The 21375-nt window shown below is 41.3% G+C and overlaps 1 protein-coding gene and 1 long non-coding RNA gene across 13 annotated transcripts in view; one reads left to right on the top strand and one right to left on the bottom strand.

The window, feature by feature from the left end:
• Positions 1-21375, bottom strand: part of ZNF827 (zinc finger protein 827) — a 169246-nt gene that overhangs the window by 83469 nt on the left and 64402 nt on the right. For all 11 annotated transcript variants that reach the window (XR_012006056.1, XM_072773467.1, XM_072773463.1 and 8 more), the window contains exon 5: positions 19871-20104. Coding sequence is in view for 10 of the 11 variants with exons in the window: in XM_072773467.1 (XP_072629568.1) it covers positions 19871-20104 (234 nt within the window). In the remaining variant the exon portion in view is untranslated. The remainder of the gene's footprint in view (positions 1-19870; positions 20105-21375) is intronic.
• Positions 1-21375, top strand: part of LOC140603035 (uncharacterized) — a 32458-nt gene that overhangs the window by 4165 nt on the left and 6918 nt on the right. The gene's annotated exons all lie outside the window — the stretch shown is intronic.

A 21375-nucleotide genomic window follows, 5' to 3' on the forward strand; every position in this document is an offset into this window, starting at 1 on the left:
TCATCCCCACCACCCTGCAGTAGGGGGCTCATGGAGGGCTCACAGCACTGTTGTCTCTAAGATCCCCTCATCCCCATCTTCAATGGCCTCTCAGTTCTATCCTCTCAGGTCCAGTGGTCCAAGAGTTGTGTGTGGGGTCAAGTTTATTACTTTAGTCATTTTTAAGTGTGCAGCTCAGTGACATTAAGTACATTCACATTGTTGTGCCATCACCACCATCCATCTCCAGAATTTTTCATCTTCTCCACTGAAGCTCTACCCATTAAACACTAACTCCCCATTGCCCCCTTCTCACAAAGGTAACCACCTCTCTACTTCCTGCCTCTGGGACAAAAGTTTCCTTCCTTCCTCCCTCCTGCCCTCCCTTTCTTCCCCTTCCTCCCTACTTCCTTCCTTCTTTCCTTCTTCCCTTCCTCCTTCCTGTTCTTCCCCCCTCCCTCTCCCTTCATTCCCTCCCTCTCCTTTCATTCCCTCCCCTCCCCTGCAGCCCCTCCTTTACTTTCTTTCCCTCTCCCCCCTTCTCCCTCCCTCCCTTCCTTTAAAATTCCTCATGCTAGAACCTTGCTGCTGAAGCCAAATCCTCTATTGAACAATCATTTAACAAAGGGAGTCATATTATATTCCAGAGAAATATAACTGGGTAAGTAGGTAAGGGCAGAATGTGGAATCTTAGGTGGGGGCCCGGAAGCCTCTACAGAATGGGGGCCAGCAAGGAGCCAGCCTTTGGGAGGTTTGCACAGGGGAGGAGCACGATCAGATTGCACTTCAGAAGGCCAACCTGGCAGTGGCACTTGGAAGGCCTGGGAGGAAGTGGAAATGGGGGCAGTTGTTAGGAGCTTACGGTGGTAATCCAAGCAAGGAGACGATGAGGGCCTGAACTAAAGGTCACAGGGATAGAAAAGATTCACAGGATATTCTAGAGGTTGAATGGGGAGGAACTGGAGGAGACTGCTAGAAGTCTGAATAAAGAATGAAGAGACAAATGTGAAAGAAATTACAAAGAAAGTTTGTACATAGCCTGAGGCAGTGTGATTAAAGAAATATTTCTATGACCTTTAAGCCTTGAGATTTGGGAGAAGCTATCAATGGGAGTAGGAAAATAGAAAAGTTGGGCTGTGGGGAAATACGGGGGGAAATTTTCAGTTCTGTTTTGGCTAAGTACTTAAGATTCCTGCAGGAAGTGGAAGTCGGGGATGTCTGTGGGCAGTAAGAGGGGGAATCAGCAGTGACACACACACCGGAAGTCATCTGACTCCAGAGGACTTGGTAAGATCCAAGGGAAGGTGAGTAGAGAGCAGTGGATGGGGTGGAACTGTTACCCCTACCCTTAGACCGGAGGAAGAAAGAGGGAGGAAAAGAGGAGGAAAGGGAGTGGCCCAGCATGGTGTACATGGAAGTCCAAAGAGGAGAGAGACAGACTGATACTTCATGAGAGCCTCCTGCTTCAGCCTCTAGGACTGTTGGAGGCTCACTGCATTCCTGCCCTTGGGTTCCTGCAAGTTCCCTTTATGTGGCTGAACTCCCTCGTGCCTGTGGTCCCTTATTGCCTCTACTGCCCTAGGAATCCGCTTGTTGGTTTCCATTCCCCTTTGTCATTGTGCAGCCCCCAATTGTCCAGGCGGCCCCACTGGAAGGCATTTAAGACCATCCCCATGCCAGCCCTCCTGTGGGAAAATGCCTACACTGGGGCCTACATGATTCCTTCCCTTAGTTCCTGTCCCCTGTAAAGCCCCAGCCCCACCTCCCTGCATCATCTCTCAGCACACCTCTATGTGCCATTGTGCTCTTTCAATACTGCAAATACTCCAGTTCCTGAACATGACATGCTGTTTTTCACCCTATTCCCTTCTAAAACACCCGATAACATCCTTTTCAGATTTCAAAAGTACACTTGACCCTTGAACAATGTGAGGGTCAGGGGTGGTGACCCCTCCTCCCCCATCACAGTTGAAAATTCACACATAACTTTTGACTCCCCTAAAACTTAACTAGAACAGCCTACTACTGACTAGAAACCTGACTGATAGCATAAACATCCGATATTTTAGATGTCATATATATCATAAACAGTATTCTTACAATAAAGTAAGCCAAAGAAAAGAAAATGTCAAAAAATCATAAGGAAAAGACATTTAAGGCGACTGTACTATATTTATCGAAAAAATTCCACGTATACGTGGACCTGTACAGAAGTGGACATGCACATGCCAGTCCATGTTGTTCAAGGGTCATCTGTATTCAGGTGTCCCCTCTGTGTGCAGCATTCCTTTATCCCCCCCGTCCAGTGATCCTCTCTCTCCCTGCTCTATCCTACATCTAGATCAGATGGCCTCTGCAAATCCCATGGCATGTTACTACTATCATTCAGGCATGTATTTCCCCTCTGCACTGAACTCAGGGATGAGTGAGATTCTTTTTTTTTTTTAAGATTTTATTTATGTATTCATGAGACACACACACACACACACACACACACACACACACACACGAGAGGCAGAGACACAGGCAGAGGGAGAAGCAGGCTCCATGCAGGGAGCCCCATGTGGGACTCAATCCTGGGACTCCAGGATCACGCCCTGAGCTGAAGGCAGATGCTCAACCACTGAGCCCACCCAGGCATCCTGCTGAGTGAGATTCTTATTCATCTTTCATTCTCAAGATGTCGCACAGGGCCTGGCACATTAGATATGCTTACTGTATATCTGTCACACATGTCACCTAAAGCACGCGTGTGATGCTATTCTCTGTCTCTTGACTCCTCAATCTGCCATTGATGTTATGAACTCACACATGCTATGAACTTAAAAACAAAATATGAAAAGATGAATCACTGGCAATGGCACTGAAAGAGACAATGAAAACTGACCCTTCTCTCTCTGGGTGGCTCATGACCATGATCCTGAGCTAGCATTTTAGAGTAACAAGAAGCTTAAAAGAATGTGTGTAGAAGCAATGCCAACTATACCACGTGGAAACAGTATGGTTTTTAGAGTGATGTTCGTATCAATTAGATAAATTAAAAATCTTTCATCTCCAACTAGCCATCCTCAAAGAGACAGGGTTCTCATTGGTTATAAAAACACCGTCCAGGTATGAAACCTGATTCCTGTAGACAGTGGGTTTATTACTAACACTCTGTGAACAACAGCGCAGGTCAAGAGGACCAGGTGAAGTGACATGAACAACCAGGAACAAGAAATGAGATCACACGGTGGCATCCTATCGCAGGGCCTGCACCCGCTGGCATCTGATAAAGGCAGTCGCTTTCTGCCTATGCTTTCTCTTGCTTGACTTTGCCCTTGCCAAAATCAAAATGGAATGAAGAGTTGGACTGGGTTTCCTTGGCCGCTCAGGGAAAGATGGAGCCCCAGACCTCCCCAAGCAGAGACAAGGATGGAGGGAGAAATGGAAATGTTATTCCACAGAAGTGGAAGCGAGACAGCCCTGGCCGGGCAGTCACTCCCTTGCCGTGTGATGGCAGTTGGGTCCTCAGTGAAGGAGAGAGAAACCTAGCTGTTCTTCCTATGGTAATTATGAACCCGAGTCTTACAGGCTGTATGGAATTCTTCCTTTCCTCTTTTATAGCCTACCCTGTCTCTCTGAAGGAGTGATCACACGGGACACAAGCACACGCATCCTGATACAATTTTCCATTCTTTAGGGGACTGGATTGGTATAGGCTTCTCCACGGGAAGTTGTATCTTTAAGTCTCATTTTTTCCACGGCGTGGCCCTTGGCTCATCTCCACAATGCCTAGAGTGCAGTGGGCCTCAGTGGGGAGAAGCTCCCCGTTCCTGCTCTGAGGAATGAATTCTGAGGCTGTGGCTTTTCCATGGGTGCAGCCACACCCCAGAGAGAGGCAATACAGGCTCTGACCAGTTTTCTCCCTATGGACACGTTGGTCATCTGCTCCTAGGGAAAATGAGAGTAAATCCTCTCTGTGAAACAAAGCAGTGGTGCAGCAGATTTTTCCCTGGTTCTTCTAATATAATATATAAGAATTTTCAAGAAATTTCTAATAATATATAAGAATTTTCAGCAGATTTTCCCCTGGTTCTTCTAATAATATATAAGAATTTTCAGAATTTTAAGTATTTTCCAACAGGAGAGCCCTACAACCTCCGGTAGACACACACACACACACACACTTTTGATTTCTAAAACAACCTCAAATATGTTTTATCAGAATTGGCCTTTTGAATTGCCAAAATTGAGAGTTACCAGTGTTTCCCCTCTGTATCAGTATACTGCCTGGCCAATCAGGAAGGAGAATTCACAAGCCTCTGAAGATTTAGCTATGCACACTAGTGAATTATTAGACAGAGGTAAGCAGGGGATCAACTTAGAATCAAGTTTTTAAAAACTACAATGAGTAGCACCAGGTGTTCTATCTGAATCTGCAAGGAATAAATATGCCCTAAAAAAATAGAACTTGAACTTTAAAGGTAATAAAGAGTTAGTAAGCCCTGGAAGTTCTTTCAGGGGTCCAAAAAACATTAATTTCCATCAGAGCAAAACACTTGAAGCTTTATCCTTCAGTCGATTTTTAAACTTGCCTTCACATCCTCCATACCAGCAAGCAATGCAACGGGTCCTTGTCTGAGATAGCTCAGCTGGGCATTTGCTGGTGTTCTCGGATTGGCCACAAAACCAGGCCCAAGGCTGCAGCACAAGTTTTGGACTCGATTCTGGGTATGATGTTGCCTAGTGTTAGATGACAGAGGAGGCTCACGTGACGAAAAAGAGGTCCCTCCATGGCCACGCAGATGATCACAAGTCAGAATATGTCCATCACACCAAAAAAATTCTGCATTCAATTTCACTTGTGTCCAATCACAATCAAGAATGAAGATCCTTCAATGGGGGCTCCAGGAGATCAGCTTCTCCAAGCAGCAGATGATATGGAGTGGCTCCATCACTATCTGTTGACCTCTGAGTGTCCCGGTGTTAATGTAAAACCTCTCACAATCATCTTGTTTTCTTTTCATTTGATGATTTCACTAGAAATTAGCTAAAGAGGCACATTTAAACTGTATGTCTGCCATTTGGTAACATTCCAAATGATCTCATTTTTTAAAAATTAACCTATTTTTCATCTAATATCCAGAATATACTTTGCTATCTCACAAGAAAGAAAGAAAGAAAGAAAGAAAGAAAGAAAGAAAGAAAGAAAGAAAGAAAGAAAGAAAAAGGGTCAATTAAAGTATCTGTTCTAACTTTAAATCTATTTAACATTATTATCCTTTGCCATTTAATAAATCTAAGCCCTGTCCACCTCATCTGCTGTGATTAATAGGCCTTTATATAACCTTCTATGAACCTGAATGCTGGTTGGGGATGGGGGTGGGGGTGGGACAGGGTGCATACTTAGGTTTTAAACAGACTCCCTGAAAGATTCAGTAAAATTCCTGCTGACATGAAAATAACCAAAAAGCAAGGTCCATCTCTGTCAAGTTATCACTTGGCCACTGCTTTGTGCACAAAGAGGAGGGAGAAGGACCAAAATACCCAAAGAAAGGAATGAGCAAGGGAAGAGTTTAATTTTTAATAGCTGAGAGTTTTACTAAACTTTTAAGTATTTTCCATTAAAAGATGGTCACAGGGCATAAGTATATAGCAGACAAGTTTAAAGTGTTTTCCTTGGGTGGTGCTAAATATTACTGAATCATGCCCCAAGGCTATCTCTGTTGAGAAGCCTGGACTATTTCTCTTCCACTGGTTGATGTTTTCAGCAGGCAGGGAAGGGCTGATCAGCATGGTGCACAGAGCAGGACCACACATACCAGGAGACACTGACCCAGGCACTAACCAACTAGAGTGAGGGAGTGAGGTATGGGTAGCGATAGATGAGGTGGGAAGAGAATGCAGGACCTGTGCAAGAGAAGGCACTGTTTTAGTCCCCATTATGCCCCTAGGACCTAAAGCAGAACTTAGAAAATAGCAGGAGCTCAATAAATATTTGTTGAATAAATGAGTAAGTGAAAGCAAACAAACAAAAATAAGGAAGGCCATAAAGAAATATAAAGAGGAGAACTGAAGTATAGAGTTCATTTAAAGCCCAAGAAATCTTTACATACTTGTGCCAGAAATAAAATCCCTCATAGCCAATGATAAAGGAGCTTTTGTTTTTGATAGAGCACTGTCCCTAGTACCATGCTTGTGGGAATCCTTAGATGGCGTGGAGGGCTGGGGGGGAACCATCTGATGGTGCAGAATGGTCCCTCTGGACTCTTAATTCCCCTTGGTTCTTGAAGGCATGGGTGCATGAGTATCTTCACAATGTATTCTGGCTGTGTTTCAACCTTCTTTTCCAAATGTTTTTTAAATCAAAGCTCCTTACAAGTAGCAATAAATGACTCATTTTAATTTCCCTTCCTTTCTCTGTTCCCGTGTCCTCTCCAGCGCAGGTGCTGAAGAGCAATAAAACAGCCAACTGGGGGCAGAAAGGGGTAGGGAGGTAGGGAAGTGGCAGGGAGGGGGAGGAGGAGGAAGGGGAAGGTAGTCCCAAAACTGAGAATGAGGCCCTAACGCGTGAACACTCACTGTCACACACAGGATGAAGACTTTTAGCTCTGGGTGTCACCAGGAAAGCTGAGAAAGAATCATATAGGAAGAGCTTTCTAACATATACAATGTGTTAGGAGAACATATTTTAAACAGCGTTAAAATAGGATCAACAGGGCGCAAAGGCTTCAGTACAAGTAATTGAAAGGAGACCACCATCTGTCTCGGTTAACTCATCCTCCTACTCCCCAGTTTTCTCCTTTATTTTCCACAGCTCTTTAAAACAAAGTGGAGGAAAAAAGGTATTATATACATATTACCCAATATGTGAACCAAATAAGCACTGATGAATTCCAAGTGAAGACTAATACCAATATTCAAATGTGCACAGTGAGGCATGATGCTTTCACCCTCAAAATAAGTCCCACAAATCACTGCAATCTCACCTTTCATTCTCAATGCTTAGTCTCTGCAGAGGGCCTATCTCCCTCTCAACCAGAGGGGCTATGAAGATACCTCTGGCTACATACATGTGGACCACAGGAAGCCTCCAGTCAGGCTGTCTCTGTGAATTTCCCCCACTCCAAAACACTACGAAGGATTTCTGGTAGCAACAGTAGGGAACTGTGTGTCTATGTTTAGGTAGGTTTATGGAGGTGAGTATGGTAGTAACAGGAAGTAAGGAAATGAGCTCATAATTTATTCTTTAAACAATGATCCTCAGCACCTGATTTTTGCCCTAAAATGAAATGTGGTGGGTCACAAATATATTCTATCACTCCTCCCCATTTCTCCAGCTGTGGAGATAAGTGATCCAGGCATATGGCAAGTCACAGGAAACCAGGAAATGTGCTTGAATCCAGCTGCTATCCTAAATTTAGAAAATAAGAAGTAAAGCACCTTACAGCACAAACTCAGGATGGCTTAGATTTGGGAAAAATAGATACATGGGTGGCATATATAGAATCATGAGGAGGGAAGACCAAGATCCCTTCAGAAAGAATGTCACTGGTCCTCACATTTAGATAAAGCAAAAATGCCACTTTTCAATCCTTTGTTTTCATGTAAGAATAATAGAAGCAGTAAGGGAGAAATAGAAACAAGCAAAGCCTGAAGTGAGTAGAAGGAAGGAAATAATAAAGATTAAGGCAGAAATAAATGAAATAGAGACTAAAAAGAACAATAGAACAGATAAATGAAACCTGAAGCTGGTTCTTTGAATGAAAAGATCAACAAAATTGACAAACTTTTAGCTAGACTCACCAAGAAAGAAAGAGGACTCAAATGAAATCAGAAATGAAAGAAAAATAATAATTATCACCACAAAAAATACGGAGGATTATAAAAGATTATCATGAAAAATTATATGCCAAAAATTGGATAACCTAAAAGAAATGGATACATTCTTAGAAACCTTCTAAAACTGGATAGGAAGAAATAGAAAATTTGAACAGACTGATTACTAGTAATGAAATTGAATCAGTAATCAAAAAACTTCCAACAAACAAAAGTCCAGGACAAGATGGTTTTACAGGTGAATTCTACCAAACATTTAAAGAAGAGTTAATACTTATTGTTCTCAAACTATTCTAAAATACAGAAGAAGAAGGAGGCAAGAGTGCACAATGGGAAAAAGTCTCTTCAATAAATGGTGCTGGGAAAAATGGACAGCTACATGCAAAAGAATGAAACTGAACCATTTTTTTTTTTACACTATACACAAAAATAAACTCAAAATGGATTAAAGACCTAAAGATGAGATCTGAAACCATAAAACTCCTCGAAGAAAACACAGGCAGTAATTTCTTTAACATTGGCCATAGAAACATTTTTCTAGATATGTCTGCTGAAGCACGTCTGCTGAAACAAGGGCAACAAAAGCAAAAGTAAACTACTGGGACTACATCATAATAAAAAGTTTTTGCACAGGGAAGGAAACATCAACAAAACAAAAAGGCAACCTACTGAATGGGAGAAGATATTTGCAAATGATATATCCATAAGGGGTTACTATCTAAAATATATAAAGAACTTACACAACTCAACACCAAGAAAGTTAATAATCCAATAAAAATGTGCAAATGACACAAACATTTTTCCAAAGAAGACATACAGATGGCCAACAGATCCATGAAAAGATGCTCAACATCACTACTCATCAGGGAAATGCAAATCAAAACCACAATGAGATATTACCTTCTGTCAAAATGGCTAAAATCAACAATACAAGAAACAACAGATGTTGGTGAGGATTGGGAGAAAAAGGAACCCTCTCCCCACTGTTGGTGGGAATGCAAATTGCTGCAGCCACTGGAAAACAGTATGGAGGTTCCTCAGAAGATTAAAACCTGAATTACCATATGATGCAGTAATTCCACTACTAAGTATTTACCCAAAGAAAATGAAAACATTAATTCAAAAATATATATGCACCCCTGTTATTTACAATTGCTCAGATATGGAAGCAATCCAATTGTTCATTCGTAAATGAACAGATAAAGATGCGATGTGTGTACATACACACACAGTAGAATATTACTCAGCCATGAAAAAGAATGAGATCTTGCCATTTGTAACAACACGGATGAACCTACAGGCTATCACGTAAGTCAGTAAGTGAAAGACAAATATCATATGGTTTTACTAATTTGTGGAATTCAAGAAAAAAACATAAACAGGAAAAAAGACAAACAAAAAACCAGACTCTTAAATACAGAGAACAGACTGATGCTTGCCAGAGAAGAGGTAGGTGGGAGGATGGGTAAAACAGATAATGGAGATTAAGAGTACACTTATCTTGATGAGCACTGAATAATGTATAGAATTGCTGAATTATTAAATTGTACACCTAAAACTAAGAGAACACTACAACTTTTAAAATTTAGAAAAAACAAAAAAACAGAAGCCATAAAGGAGAAATCGTTCTCTTCATGAAAGTTTCCCATTCTTGGGCCATTATGGACATCCCCTACTCCACGGAAACAGATCCCATCGCTCTCAGATTGTGGGTGTCTTCTGGTACTCAGTGCACTGAGTGGCCCAGGCACTGCCACTCACTTGAGCCTTGGGCAATGTGGCCACTCAGCAGTGGTTAGGCCACCTGGCAGTGGAGAAAGGATTCCTTTCTTCAGGGGTAGATCGGTGATACCAGTTTGTATGAAGAGGAGCACGGAATCCATGGGGTTTAATTATACATGTGAACGTACCCCTTCCTTGATGTTCATAAGTCGAAGGTGAAAGGTTAATATGGCAATGAAGAGAAAAGCTGTGGAATGAGAACATTTTAGATATTTTGTTGAGGGAAATAATGGTCACGCTCTTCCTCACAAGACTACAACTGTGGTAACAACATATAGCCAAAAAGGCTGGGGTAAGAACCACAAAAAGCTAGAGCAGTAGAGGAGATCCTAATGCAGTGATAGGATACACAGCTTCCACCTAGCAGGGGCATTTGTCCTCTGTGTGAAAAATGGAAGAGAATGTTTTCACTGGTGACTCAAATATTTACATCCACACTGCAACTGGATCCCTCAGAAAATAAAGCTTCTTCTTAGAGTTATCACCATTGAATAGTATCTATTAGTGGTTTCTCAATACAAACTGCACTACAGTTTGTGCCCTGGATAACATCTGTAGTCATTTATGCAGGGAAACAGAAAACAACAGAGGAATCAGGAGGGCACACTATCCAACTGCAAGCACATTTTCTAGGTGTCATTCTCCATTCTTTGCTCAGTATTACAAAGGAAGATCTGGAACACCTCCACGTCATCCTACCCTGTCTGTACCCCTCCCCACCCTATAGCCCCACCCTCAACCTTTGCAGCAGTGATCAAACCCCTCCCTCCCCCAGATTGGCCAAACAGAAAAGGAATCTTTCATGAAGGTGGAGCCTATGAAATTCCTTTCAGAGTTCTTGCCTGGTTTCTGGAAACACACGCCAATACAAATTTTCGTGGCTACATTAATATATGCAGCTATGCATTAGGGAGATGATAATAAAACAAGAACCCTTTTGAGTGCAGTCTTTCTGAGTCCCAGGCCGCGTGTGGGAGGCGGAGGAAGCCAGGTCAAGAAAGCAAAAGGGTGACCAGTGGGGTGAAGGCTCTAGGGGGAAAAGGAGGTGCAGAGGCACTGGCCCTGGGGGCAACAGCCAGAAGAGTTCCCACAGGAGGTGGGGAGCAGCATCAGCTATTCAGGTGTGTGCCTCCAAGATTTGTAAGCTGAGTGTGAAATTCTGAAAGGAGTAGAAGGGTACCTACTAGTCAAAGAGGGAGGGTAATACCAGTTAATGGTGGGAGAATCTGTTCCAAACAAGTTCCCTCTTCTTGCTGGGAAAAGCTGCACAGAGCTCAGCGCTAGCTCAAAAGGCAGGTCAATAAACCACTGTATTTCTGTTGAGTTTAACAAGATCTAGACCTTCAAGAAAAGGATTCTCTTTGGTATATAAGCATGTCACATTTTTTATCTTATTAAAGTGATCTAGTCCCTGTTTGTATAAGACATAGTTTTCACACTGAAAATACCTTCAATTCTCACTAAGTTTTCAAGTCCTAAAAGAAGAGTCTAATTCTTTAAGATTTAACTCAGGGCACCTGGGTGGCTCAGACAGTTAAGTGTCCACCTTGGGCTTGGGTCATGATCTCAGATCCTGGGATCGAGCCCCATGTTGGGCTCCCTGCTCAACGAGGAATCTGCTTCTCCCTCTCCTCTCCCACTGCTCATGCTCTCGCTCTCTCTCTCAAATAAATAAAAAAGTCTTAAAAAGAAAAGATTTAACTTCCTTAATTATGGGTTTTCTGTGTATATGTGTATACATGCATATACATATTCACATATATATACATACACAAGCATATCCCAAGAGTTGCTTATGATGTATATGGCATGAGGAAAGTGATCTGGCCATTAGCTGTAAACCCATTACTCACATTCATTATAAGTCATTTAAAAAGTTGACATATGGGACACGTGGGTGGCTCAGTCAGTGAGGCGTCTGATTCTTGATTTCGGCTTAGGTCATAATCTCAGGGTCGTGAGATCAAGCCACGTCAGGCTCTGTGCTCAGCAGGGAGTCTGTTTCAGATTCTTTCTCTCCCTCTGCCCCTCCCCCTACTCCCTCTCTCACTCTCTCTAAAATAAATAAAGAAATCTTAAAAAAAAAAAGAATTGACATACAAATATTCTTTGCCATCAGGTGAACTACAGAATGCTATTGCAAAAATATAGAAATCAGGTAAATTCCACTATGAGGTCTGTATTCAATAAATTAGTTTTCATAGGCTTTATATCTGAAACTTAAATGCTGCCCTCATTTAAGTAAAGACACTATTTCATTTTAATATTAAACGAGTCTCCACTTTGACTTAAGTTTTGGAATCAAGGAAAATGTGATGGTGCTCACTAGCAACAAAAGAAAGGAGAGGTAAACTGGACTACAACATCAAAATTAAAATATTTTGTGCTACAAATCATATTATTAAGAAAATGAAAAGACAATTAGCAGAATAGGAGAAAGTATTTGCAAATCATACATCTGCTAAGAGGCTTCTATTCGAATATCTAAGAAACTTTCACAACTCAAAAATAAAAGGACAAATAACTTAAAAAGCAGGAAAAGGACTTGAATAGACATTTCTCCAAAGAAGATACACCAATGTCTGATAAGCACATGAAAATATACTCAACATCTTAAGTCATCAGGGAAAAGCAAATCAAAACCACAGTGAAATACTAGTTCATACCCACTATGATGGTTATAAAAAAAAAAAAAAAAAAAGACAGACAATAATAAGTTTTGGCAAGTATGTGGAAAAATTAGAACTCTCATACATTGCTGGTGGGGATGTAAAATGGTGCATCTGCTTTGGCAAACAGCTTAGCATTTCCTCAAAATGTTAACCATAGAGTTACCATTTGATTCAGCAGTTCCACTCCTAGGTATATACCTAAGAGAAACTAAACATATGCCCACAAGAAAAATTTGTACATGAATGTTCATAGCAGTCAAAAATTGGGCAACAACCAAATGTTAATCAGCAGATGACTCAATAAACAAAATGTGGTATGTGTCCATTTTATGCCATATATAAAATCAACATTACAGTATTGGCATATTTATTCCAATAATATTCGATGGAATATTATTCAGCCATAAAAAGGAATGAAGTACGATAATCAGATGAACAACACAGATGAACTTTAAGAACATTATGCTAAGTGAAAGAAGTCAGTTACAAAAGACCATATATTGTATGCTTTCATTCATATGAAATGTACAGAACAGTCAAATCTATATAGAGAAATAGCAGATTAGTGGTTACCTAGGGTTGGGGGTGACATGGGGATGGGTAAGGAATGACTGCTAATGGGTATGGAGTTCTTTTTGGGGTGATGAAAATGTTCCATAACTAGATACGGCAATGGCTGCATAATTCTATGAATATATTAAAAACTACTGAACTGTATACTTCAAATTGGTAAATTTTATGGCATTGAATTATCTCTCAATAAAGATGTTTTTAAAAATGAAATAGTGCTTAAAAATCAGTCTAGAAGTCCCCTCAAAAACGTATAACAGTGTGAAATGAATAAATTCTTAGAAAAGTAGTAGACCACTGGATTCAATCAATTCAATTTCTCCAGGTGCTCAAAAAAGTTGAAGTGAAAAAAAGAACTTCTCATTTCAGGCTGAGTAGGCTACGCCACTTGACATTTTTATGCCCTCAGATTCTTCAGTACCCTGTACTTGACAGTGTGATAAATAGACAATATTAATAAAAGAAATAAAGTGCTTTTCAACTGACTTCAAAATTATTCTTTACATCTTCTCCACTACTTTGCTGATATGTCCACCTGTTTGCTTTTGGACTGAACTCTACTTTCGGCCTGATGTGAGCAGTAGAACCACCATGAACTAGGTGCGATGAGGCCTTCCATGTTCTTTCCACCACTTAATTAGGTAACTTATAGGTCTGAGGGAGGCAAATGTAACCTGACATTAATATAAAACTGAATCATCTACTTTCCATCCTTGTAGATTATTATAGAAGCCATCCTGTTCATCAAGTTTGATGGACTACAATTTTCCAAAGGAGAAATCCTAAATAGAACAGTGAATAGTTTTTGCTCTGAAAAACTGTTTAGCTAAAATCTCTTGCTTATCTTGAGGAATTCTTTAGAATACGACAGTTTCTGACAGGGTCTTTGATTTGCAGGGAAGGGAGATAGGAGGAGCTTTTTCTTCTTAAAAACTAAACAAACAAGACAAAAGCCAACATCGCCCACGAACAATCATGAAATTTAACAACAAAGAACACCGGAAAAAAAAGCAGTATTAATCTGAGGCTCACAACCAACACTATCTTGATTAGGTGCATGTTCCCTTCCAAAAAAAGTTTCCCAGATACCATTATTGCATAATAAGTGAAAAAGAATCTCTACTGAAGAGATGCTCTTCTTAAAAGTAAAATGTACATTTGGTAGACTGTTGTTTTCTGTCAGCTTTAGTCTAAGGCAATCTTCTCAGATGGGCAAAACTTATTTCTTTAATTAACCATTTCCTTGGCACGGTGCTTCTCAAAACTTAGCTGTCAGCATCACATGGAGGGCTGGCAAAAACACAGACAGCTGGGCCTCCAACCTCAAGAGTTTCAATGAGGTCCAGAGTAGAGTTCAAGAATTTGCATTTCTCCCCCACCCATGCTGATTCGGCCAGTCTGAGGACCGAGGACCATACTTTTTTTTTTTTTTTTTCTGGGGACCATACTTTGAGAAGCACTGCCTCAATACTGTGAGAGGCTGGCTAGGCAAAGTCCTGGCTGGGTGGGTCTTCCCCAAAGACTCTACCAGAAAAGAAAGGTAAAAGTCATCCGAAGGCCAAAACACATTTACATTTAGTATTTAAATAACAGCAATTACCATGGTCTGCTCCTCAAACTTTTGTGGTTCATACATATTGTTTGTCTTCCTGGTTTCATGCCACCCCCATCCTTGCCCACCCAAGATGCCTTTCTAGGGGGTTCTTCTCCCTCCCAGCCATCCTGTATGACCGCAGCCATGTCTGCCCAACATGCCATTAGCCCTAGTGGCAGTACAAGTTTCCATTAGTGGATCCCAACTGGACCTGAGGCAATCAGCTGGAATTTGGAATTGGGACTAAGAAATTTCTGTCTGGCTCCTTTTTTGAACAAGAAGCAAACTCGGAAGCTGCAAGAAATTGTCTTTTTCCACCATGTGAACTGGGTAGCAGAAAAAGTCCATTTGCCCACACAGAGAAGCAAGGATGAGGTAGGGAGGGAGAGCTTCCTGGTTTCCACGTGGTCCTCCAGATCCTGGCTTATGTGAAGGCCTTACAGCCTTCTCCATCCCTGCCCTCGGATTCTGTAAATTAACCCCAAACCTGCACGTTCTATTAAATTCCCCTCGTTTGCCTGAACTGGCTGAAGAAGATCTATTGTGTACAACCACAAGGGTCCTAATTAAAACTATTCATAAAGTCAATTTTGGGGTCTCTCTGTTTCAGTTCATCCCAGAGATTAAGCTCACCTTAAACTTCATCTTACTCAAGTTTGCCGGCTTCTAAATATTTCATAGCTGTGGAGCACCTGGCTGGCTCAGTTAGTGGAACATGCAACTCTTGATTTCTGGGTCGTGAGTTCAAGCCCCACATTGACGGTAGACATTACTTAAAAAAAAAATACTGGGGGGGCCTGTGTGGCTCAATTGGTTAAGTGTCTTCCCTAAGCTCAGGTCATGATCCTGGGGTCCTGGGATGGAGCCCTGCCATCGGGCTCCCTGCTCAGTGGGGAGTCTGCTTCTCCCTCTGCCATTCGCTCAGGCGTGCATGGTCTCTCTCCCACTCTCTCGCTCACACTCCCTCAAATAAATAAATAAAATCTTTTGAAAAAGTACTAAATAAATAAATAGATATTTCAGAGCTGAAGCCCTATCTTACTCAGGAGATTTCCTGAACCCAACATCTCTATGTATTTCAAATCCATGGTCTACTTGGATTTTTCTAGGTGAGGCAATTATAATTTATATTTTTCTCCAAGACGAGACTGGGATAAATGAATACAAATCGGAAATGAATATAAATCCACCTGGTTTCCTTCTTTGTGCACAGAAATAAGAAAACCTACAGAAGTGTCTCCAATTAAGGCCTAATATGAAGTTTTATTTACCATGTTAGGTAAATTTAAGTGCTTAATTTTTCACTAGTTTCAAAAATAACTTCAGCCTTTATTTTTGTGGAATTCACGTTTCAAATGGCATTCTTAATCTGCTTCAACCACGTACACTGTACATTTTATGTATTCATTCCCACACAAACATGTGGCTTCCCAGAAGGAGAAGGGGCATTTCTTTATCTCTGTGTGCCTAGCTACTTCTCTTACAGCCCACCAGAGACAGATCAGATTTTGTGTCATCTTCAGTATTGCATCACATCTGTGATAACACATCTGTTCCAGAAGTTTGTGAAGTCACTTGATGTTGCAAAACCAGGGTTTCACAGCAACCGGATTTTCTTCGTCTGTCTAATGTTACATATCCCCTGTACTGAGCTTCAGGATTCTGGCCTCCTGAATCACGACTTCTGGGAATTATCTTTGGCAACTCTGCGCGTTAGCAGAAAAGTCTGATTGTTTTGGCTGCCTTGTGTCACATAACAACAGGTAGTCACAGACATCCAGCAGTTCCCTCAGAGTGGGTTGCTTTCTTTATGGTAATCAATTTACTTGGCCCAGCTGTCAGGCACTTGACTTCCCAATTAACAACTGGAAGGAGAACTTGAGCCCCAGGAAGGAAGAAACCTCAGATTTTCCCAACACACAGTTAATGAAGAATTTAGCCTAGCCTCTACCTCATCTGTGTTTTTCCCATAAAATGTAAATGTCAATTTGAAAAACAATATAGGTACAGACATTTCTCCACATGGGAAAGTTTCACATGATGTTTGACTGGGCCCTGTGCCTAATGTCCATCATTAAGGAGTTAACACAAATTAATTTAAACCTGGAAATGAAGCAGCCAAAACTGTTGACCCGTTTCCTCTTATGGATTCAATGAAAAGACTAAGAGGGCCTACACTACAGATCATAGCTTCTAATCTCAAGGAAACAAATAACAAAGCAGAAAAATCCTTTTCTTCCAACATCTTGGCTGTTCCTTTGGTGAATACTGGAAGAAGAAACAAAATGTGCGATATATGCATGGGGCATACTTTTCAAATTCACCCAACTCTTCCTGGCCAAAAGGATTTCCCTCAATGTGGCAAAAGCCTATAAATGAAAATTGGCAAGGCAGGAAGCAACAGAGACTCACGTTCATGAGAATGCCCACAGCAAGGCTCTGGGGTATCAGCTGAGGTGAACCTAAGGCAGCCCTGACTAACCTGCATGGCTGCTATGGGAAATGAATCACCCCTCTTGTCTACAAAGGGACAGGAACTATTGTGGAAAAGGTACCTTGAAGACACCGACAGGTCCTTTCCGTGGATGTCTTTCAAGACATGAATACTGAAATTGCTAAACTGCATCTTGAGGAAAGAGAGCATAGGAAGTTTTTCCCTAACATCCTTCTTCCAAGAGCACTGATCCACCTATGATTAGAAACTCTAGTATCCACTTTAAACCCAGTAAAGGGTGAGTCCCCTTTACCTTGTGGCTTAGGAATGAAAAGACAGTTGTTTTTAAGTCACGTGTCTATTTTTAGGACCAACTGGAAACTTCTTCACAGTTTACCTGATTATAATCTGCTAGAGTGTAGAAGCATGGAGTTCTAAGTGCAAAACATTTATGGAATGGATTCCATCGCCCTGGACTACTCCCGACTAGACCATACACATCTAGAGGACAGGGGCTGGGATGCTTTTTCTTCTACCTAAGTCTCTTACACAAAGAATGTTGCCCCCCCCCTCCAAAAAAAAAGTTATCTTAGTCTTTCAAACAAGTTTTCGTTTCTACACTAGGAAGCAGGGTAGATACCTTTGGAAATATGACTATGTCATCCAATCAACTGTCGTTGAACCCCACAGCACAAAAACTCAACAAGAGTCAACATAAACATTTAAAAGAGCCATTGCTGTCCACAAATATCACTACATGTGCACGGCTGTATGGCCATATTCTATTTGAGGGATCTCATTATTATCTAGGAAATGATTTCATACTACAGTGTCCCAAATCACTTCGGCTAAAAGGATTAGGATAAAATGTCTTCCTGAAGAAAATCTTCCCTGAAATCTCATTTTTGCATATTATCTTTTGGTGCCATCCCATCTTTCTCTGCTCACAATACAGGTGGCACAGCAGCCTCTGAAACAGAAATAGCACATGCAAGGAGCCTACCGACAGGAGTCACCATTGGAAGAGGGTCACTGCAATGGGAAAGTCTATGCTACAGAAGAAGAATCAAAGAGCTATGTGACTCCTGTGAATTGCTTGGAAAAACAACAGACACATTGTTCTATATCACTGAGACCTTTTTTTTTTAAGATTTTATTTATTTATCCATGAGGAGACACACACACACACAGAGAGAGAGAGAGAGAGAGAGAGAGAGAGAGAGAGAGGCAGAGACACAGGCAGAAGGAAAAGCAGGCTCCATGCAGAGAGCCTGATGTGGGACTCGATCCCGGGTCTCCAGGATCACACCCTGGGCCGAAGGCGGCGCTAAACTCCTGAGCCACCAGGCTGCCCTCACTGAGACCTTTTGACACAGGAAGGAGGGCTTAAGTATAAGAAAATATGTTGGCCTGAACATATTTTTAAACTTTCAGCTTTCAGCAATCAGCTCAGTCTGCTAGAGAGAAGCTTCACTATCATTGCAAAGTTTAGAAAAATGGGGCTATAATAAGGATGTAATAACTGTAGTATGCTTTATCTATACCAAATCATGTTCCCTTGAAGTTCCAGTGTGTTCTAAATTAACATCAAAGGGAAGAATTCTTAACCCCACCAACTGGCATACACAGGAATTTCAACTGCTCTGACATAATAATGGCTCTAAGTAAATCGCTCTTAATTTCTTACTATCCAACCTACTGTTCAACCAGAAATAGTCAGAATTGCTGAGAGGATTACAGGGAAGGAGTATCCCTAATGTATCTCTTGCTTTCATCCTCCAAGTACAGCAAACTGCAAACTGAAAACAGCTTTCCATTCATATTAGCACTCTGAATAGTTTCTAAAAAAAATCACCTTTAGTGAACTGAGGCTGGGATATGGCCTGGTTAATATTATTGATACAATTCTTCATTCCATGCTCTGGAAGTCATATTTTGAATTTACTTTTTTAAAAAAGATTTTATTTATTTATTCATGAGAGACACAGAGAGAGGTAGACACATAGGCAGAGGAAGAAGCAGACTTCCTGCGAGGATCCTGATGTGGGTCTTGATCCTGGGACTCCGGGATCTTGACCTGAACCAAAGCAGACGATCAACCACTGAGCCACCCAGGCACCCCATACTTTTGAATTTAAAAGACACTAAATTTTTTACCTGTTTTGAAGGGGCAGATGGGACACTGTGTGGAAAAGAACCCAAAATACAGGAATTTCAAATTATAACCCATTTCCCAACCTCCGACAGGCTGGGATTACATTTAGAAACTACTAAAAAATTATTCATTCATTGTTAAGAACTTGGATTAATTATTGTAATAGTCCACTATGACATTTTCTCTTCGTAAAATCTTATTGCTATTTTATTGCTAATTACTGCAAGCACCACCTCAACTGCTTATTAAGTTAAAAATACTTTTAATGGTTCTTAAAGAATACAGAATAAATACACACAAAAAGAAAGGCAGCCCCAGTGGCCCAGTGGTTTAGCGCTGCCTTCATCCTGGGGTGTGATCCTGGAGACCCGGGATCGAGTCCCACATCAGGCTCCCTGCATGGAGCCTGCTTCTCCCTCTGCCTGTGTTTCTGCCTCTCTCTCTCCTCTCTGTGTTTCTCATGAACAAATCTTTAAAAAAAAAAAAAAAAAAGAAAAAGAAAAAGAAAGGTGCTCTATTAAGAAAGAATAGGTATTTTGATCAATTTGCAGAAATGCTTTGAATATCATTAGAACCCACTTAAGATTATGACCTGCATCGTCTTAGAAAGCAGCAGTGTTTCCCAACAATTTCCAGGGAAAGAAGGCAGTATTTAACAAGACAGGTACACAGACAACATCCGCAAACAAACTCATACACACAACACAGGAATGTAAGGCAAGTCATCCAATCATTCCTGAATTTGTCTCAATAATGTGATATTGCTACCATTAGGCTAATTATAATCCATGCAGGAAGCAGCCCAGTTGGCTGCAAATGAAATGATCAGAATATTTTAGAATATTTTAGAATAAATCAAGTACCTGATAGTTTCATGAGAAGTTCAGAGGCTGCTTTGACAGACATATCCCGCCTTAGCACATTCCCCTTCCCTTCCTGGGGCTTAAGGGTGTCTTCAGAGATGCTGGAGGCTGGCACTTCCGATTCCGGGCTGAACACATAGCTGGACCGAGGCAAAGTGGCGCTTAAGGCCTCCTCTTCCTTAGGCTCCTCTTTCACTTTAAAATTAAGATTCATGGGCTCCTTCTGATTCGCAGCTGTCAAAAGAAGAAAGGCATTGTATATATATACATATACAAAAGGCCACTCCCCCTCTGAGCTGCCCCGGACTTAATGAAATACGGAATGCACAATCACAGTGTGCTAGCAGCAGGAGGGACCACAACCTCATCAAAATAGGCTGGGACCTGGGCAGAAAAAAATACGGTACACTCCATGAGCACAGGACTCTGAAGAATGTGGGCTTCTGAATCTTCGGAAGCTATCATCTTTTAAGAAGTGCTGCCTCTACAAAGTGGACATTTTCTCTCTGGTTTCCCTAAACATCTTATTTCCTGTATATGCTGCTGCCTCCCTGACCTATGAGCCTTCTCCCCACTTAGTCCTATTATAAAATAATGCTTTCAGGCAATTATTCTGCCATAAAATATTCAATATAAACATGAGTCAGAGGCAATACCCAAAGCAAAAACCTGGAATGGGGTAGTAAGGTGATGAAGAATCTGCCAGAGAGAAGCTCAGACTAGAGATACTCCAATTCTCATTATTATGAATGGATGCTCCTGACCCATGAGCCCTGGGGCACACATGTGGAACTGTTTTCCCAGTCACAGTAAATAAATCCATATCTGTAGCTCAAGTCATCTTTGGGTCCATGATGGGCTTTTTTTTTCCCCTAAGATTTTATTTTTAAGTGATTTCCACACCCAACGTGGGGCTCGAACTCACAACCCTGAGATCAAGAGTAGCATGCTCCACCAACTGAGCCAGCCAGGTGCCCCTCACAATGGGCATTTTTAAAAAAGAAAATCTTTTATTTTGAAATAGTTTCAGACTTATAGAGAAGTTGCAAAGATGGTTCAAGGAGTTCCCATATATTCTTCACCCCGCATTCTCTGATGTTCACATCTTACATAACCATGGTGCATTTGTCAGAACTAAGAAATTCACATTGCTATGATCTAAACTCCAGATTTTATTCAGATTTCACCAGTTTTTCCACTAATGTCCTTTTTCCATTTTTAGCATGGTTGGTTCGAGTGGAGAGTGTGGTCAGGGCAGAGCTAACTGGCCTATTATGGGATGGCTTCTGTGGCTTGGCTACCCCATAGCAGCAGGCCTTCACCCACTGAGCTGTATGCTCCCAGGGAAAGACCAAGGAGGAGGACAAGCATCTTCGTCCACCACTGGCCACTTTCCCAAGCATCTAGCTCCCCTTTTATGGGCCATGCAGTAGGAACTTCAGGTTGGTTGTATTAGATGTGTTTGTCTTTTAAGAAAGAAGATCCATCCTAATACAGAAGTCTTA

The sequence above is a fragment of the Canis lupus genome, chromosome 13 (assembly GCF_048164855.1).
Source record: "Canis lupus baileyi chromosome 13, mCanLup2.hap1, whole genome shotgun sequence".
Lineage (NCBI taxonomy): Eukaryota > Metazoa > Chordata > Mammalia > Carnivora > Canidae > Canis > Canis lupus.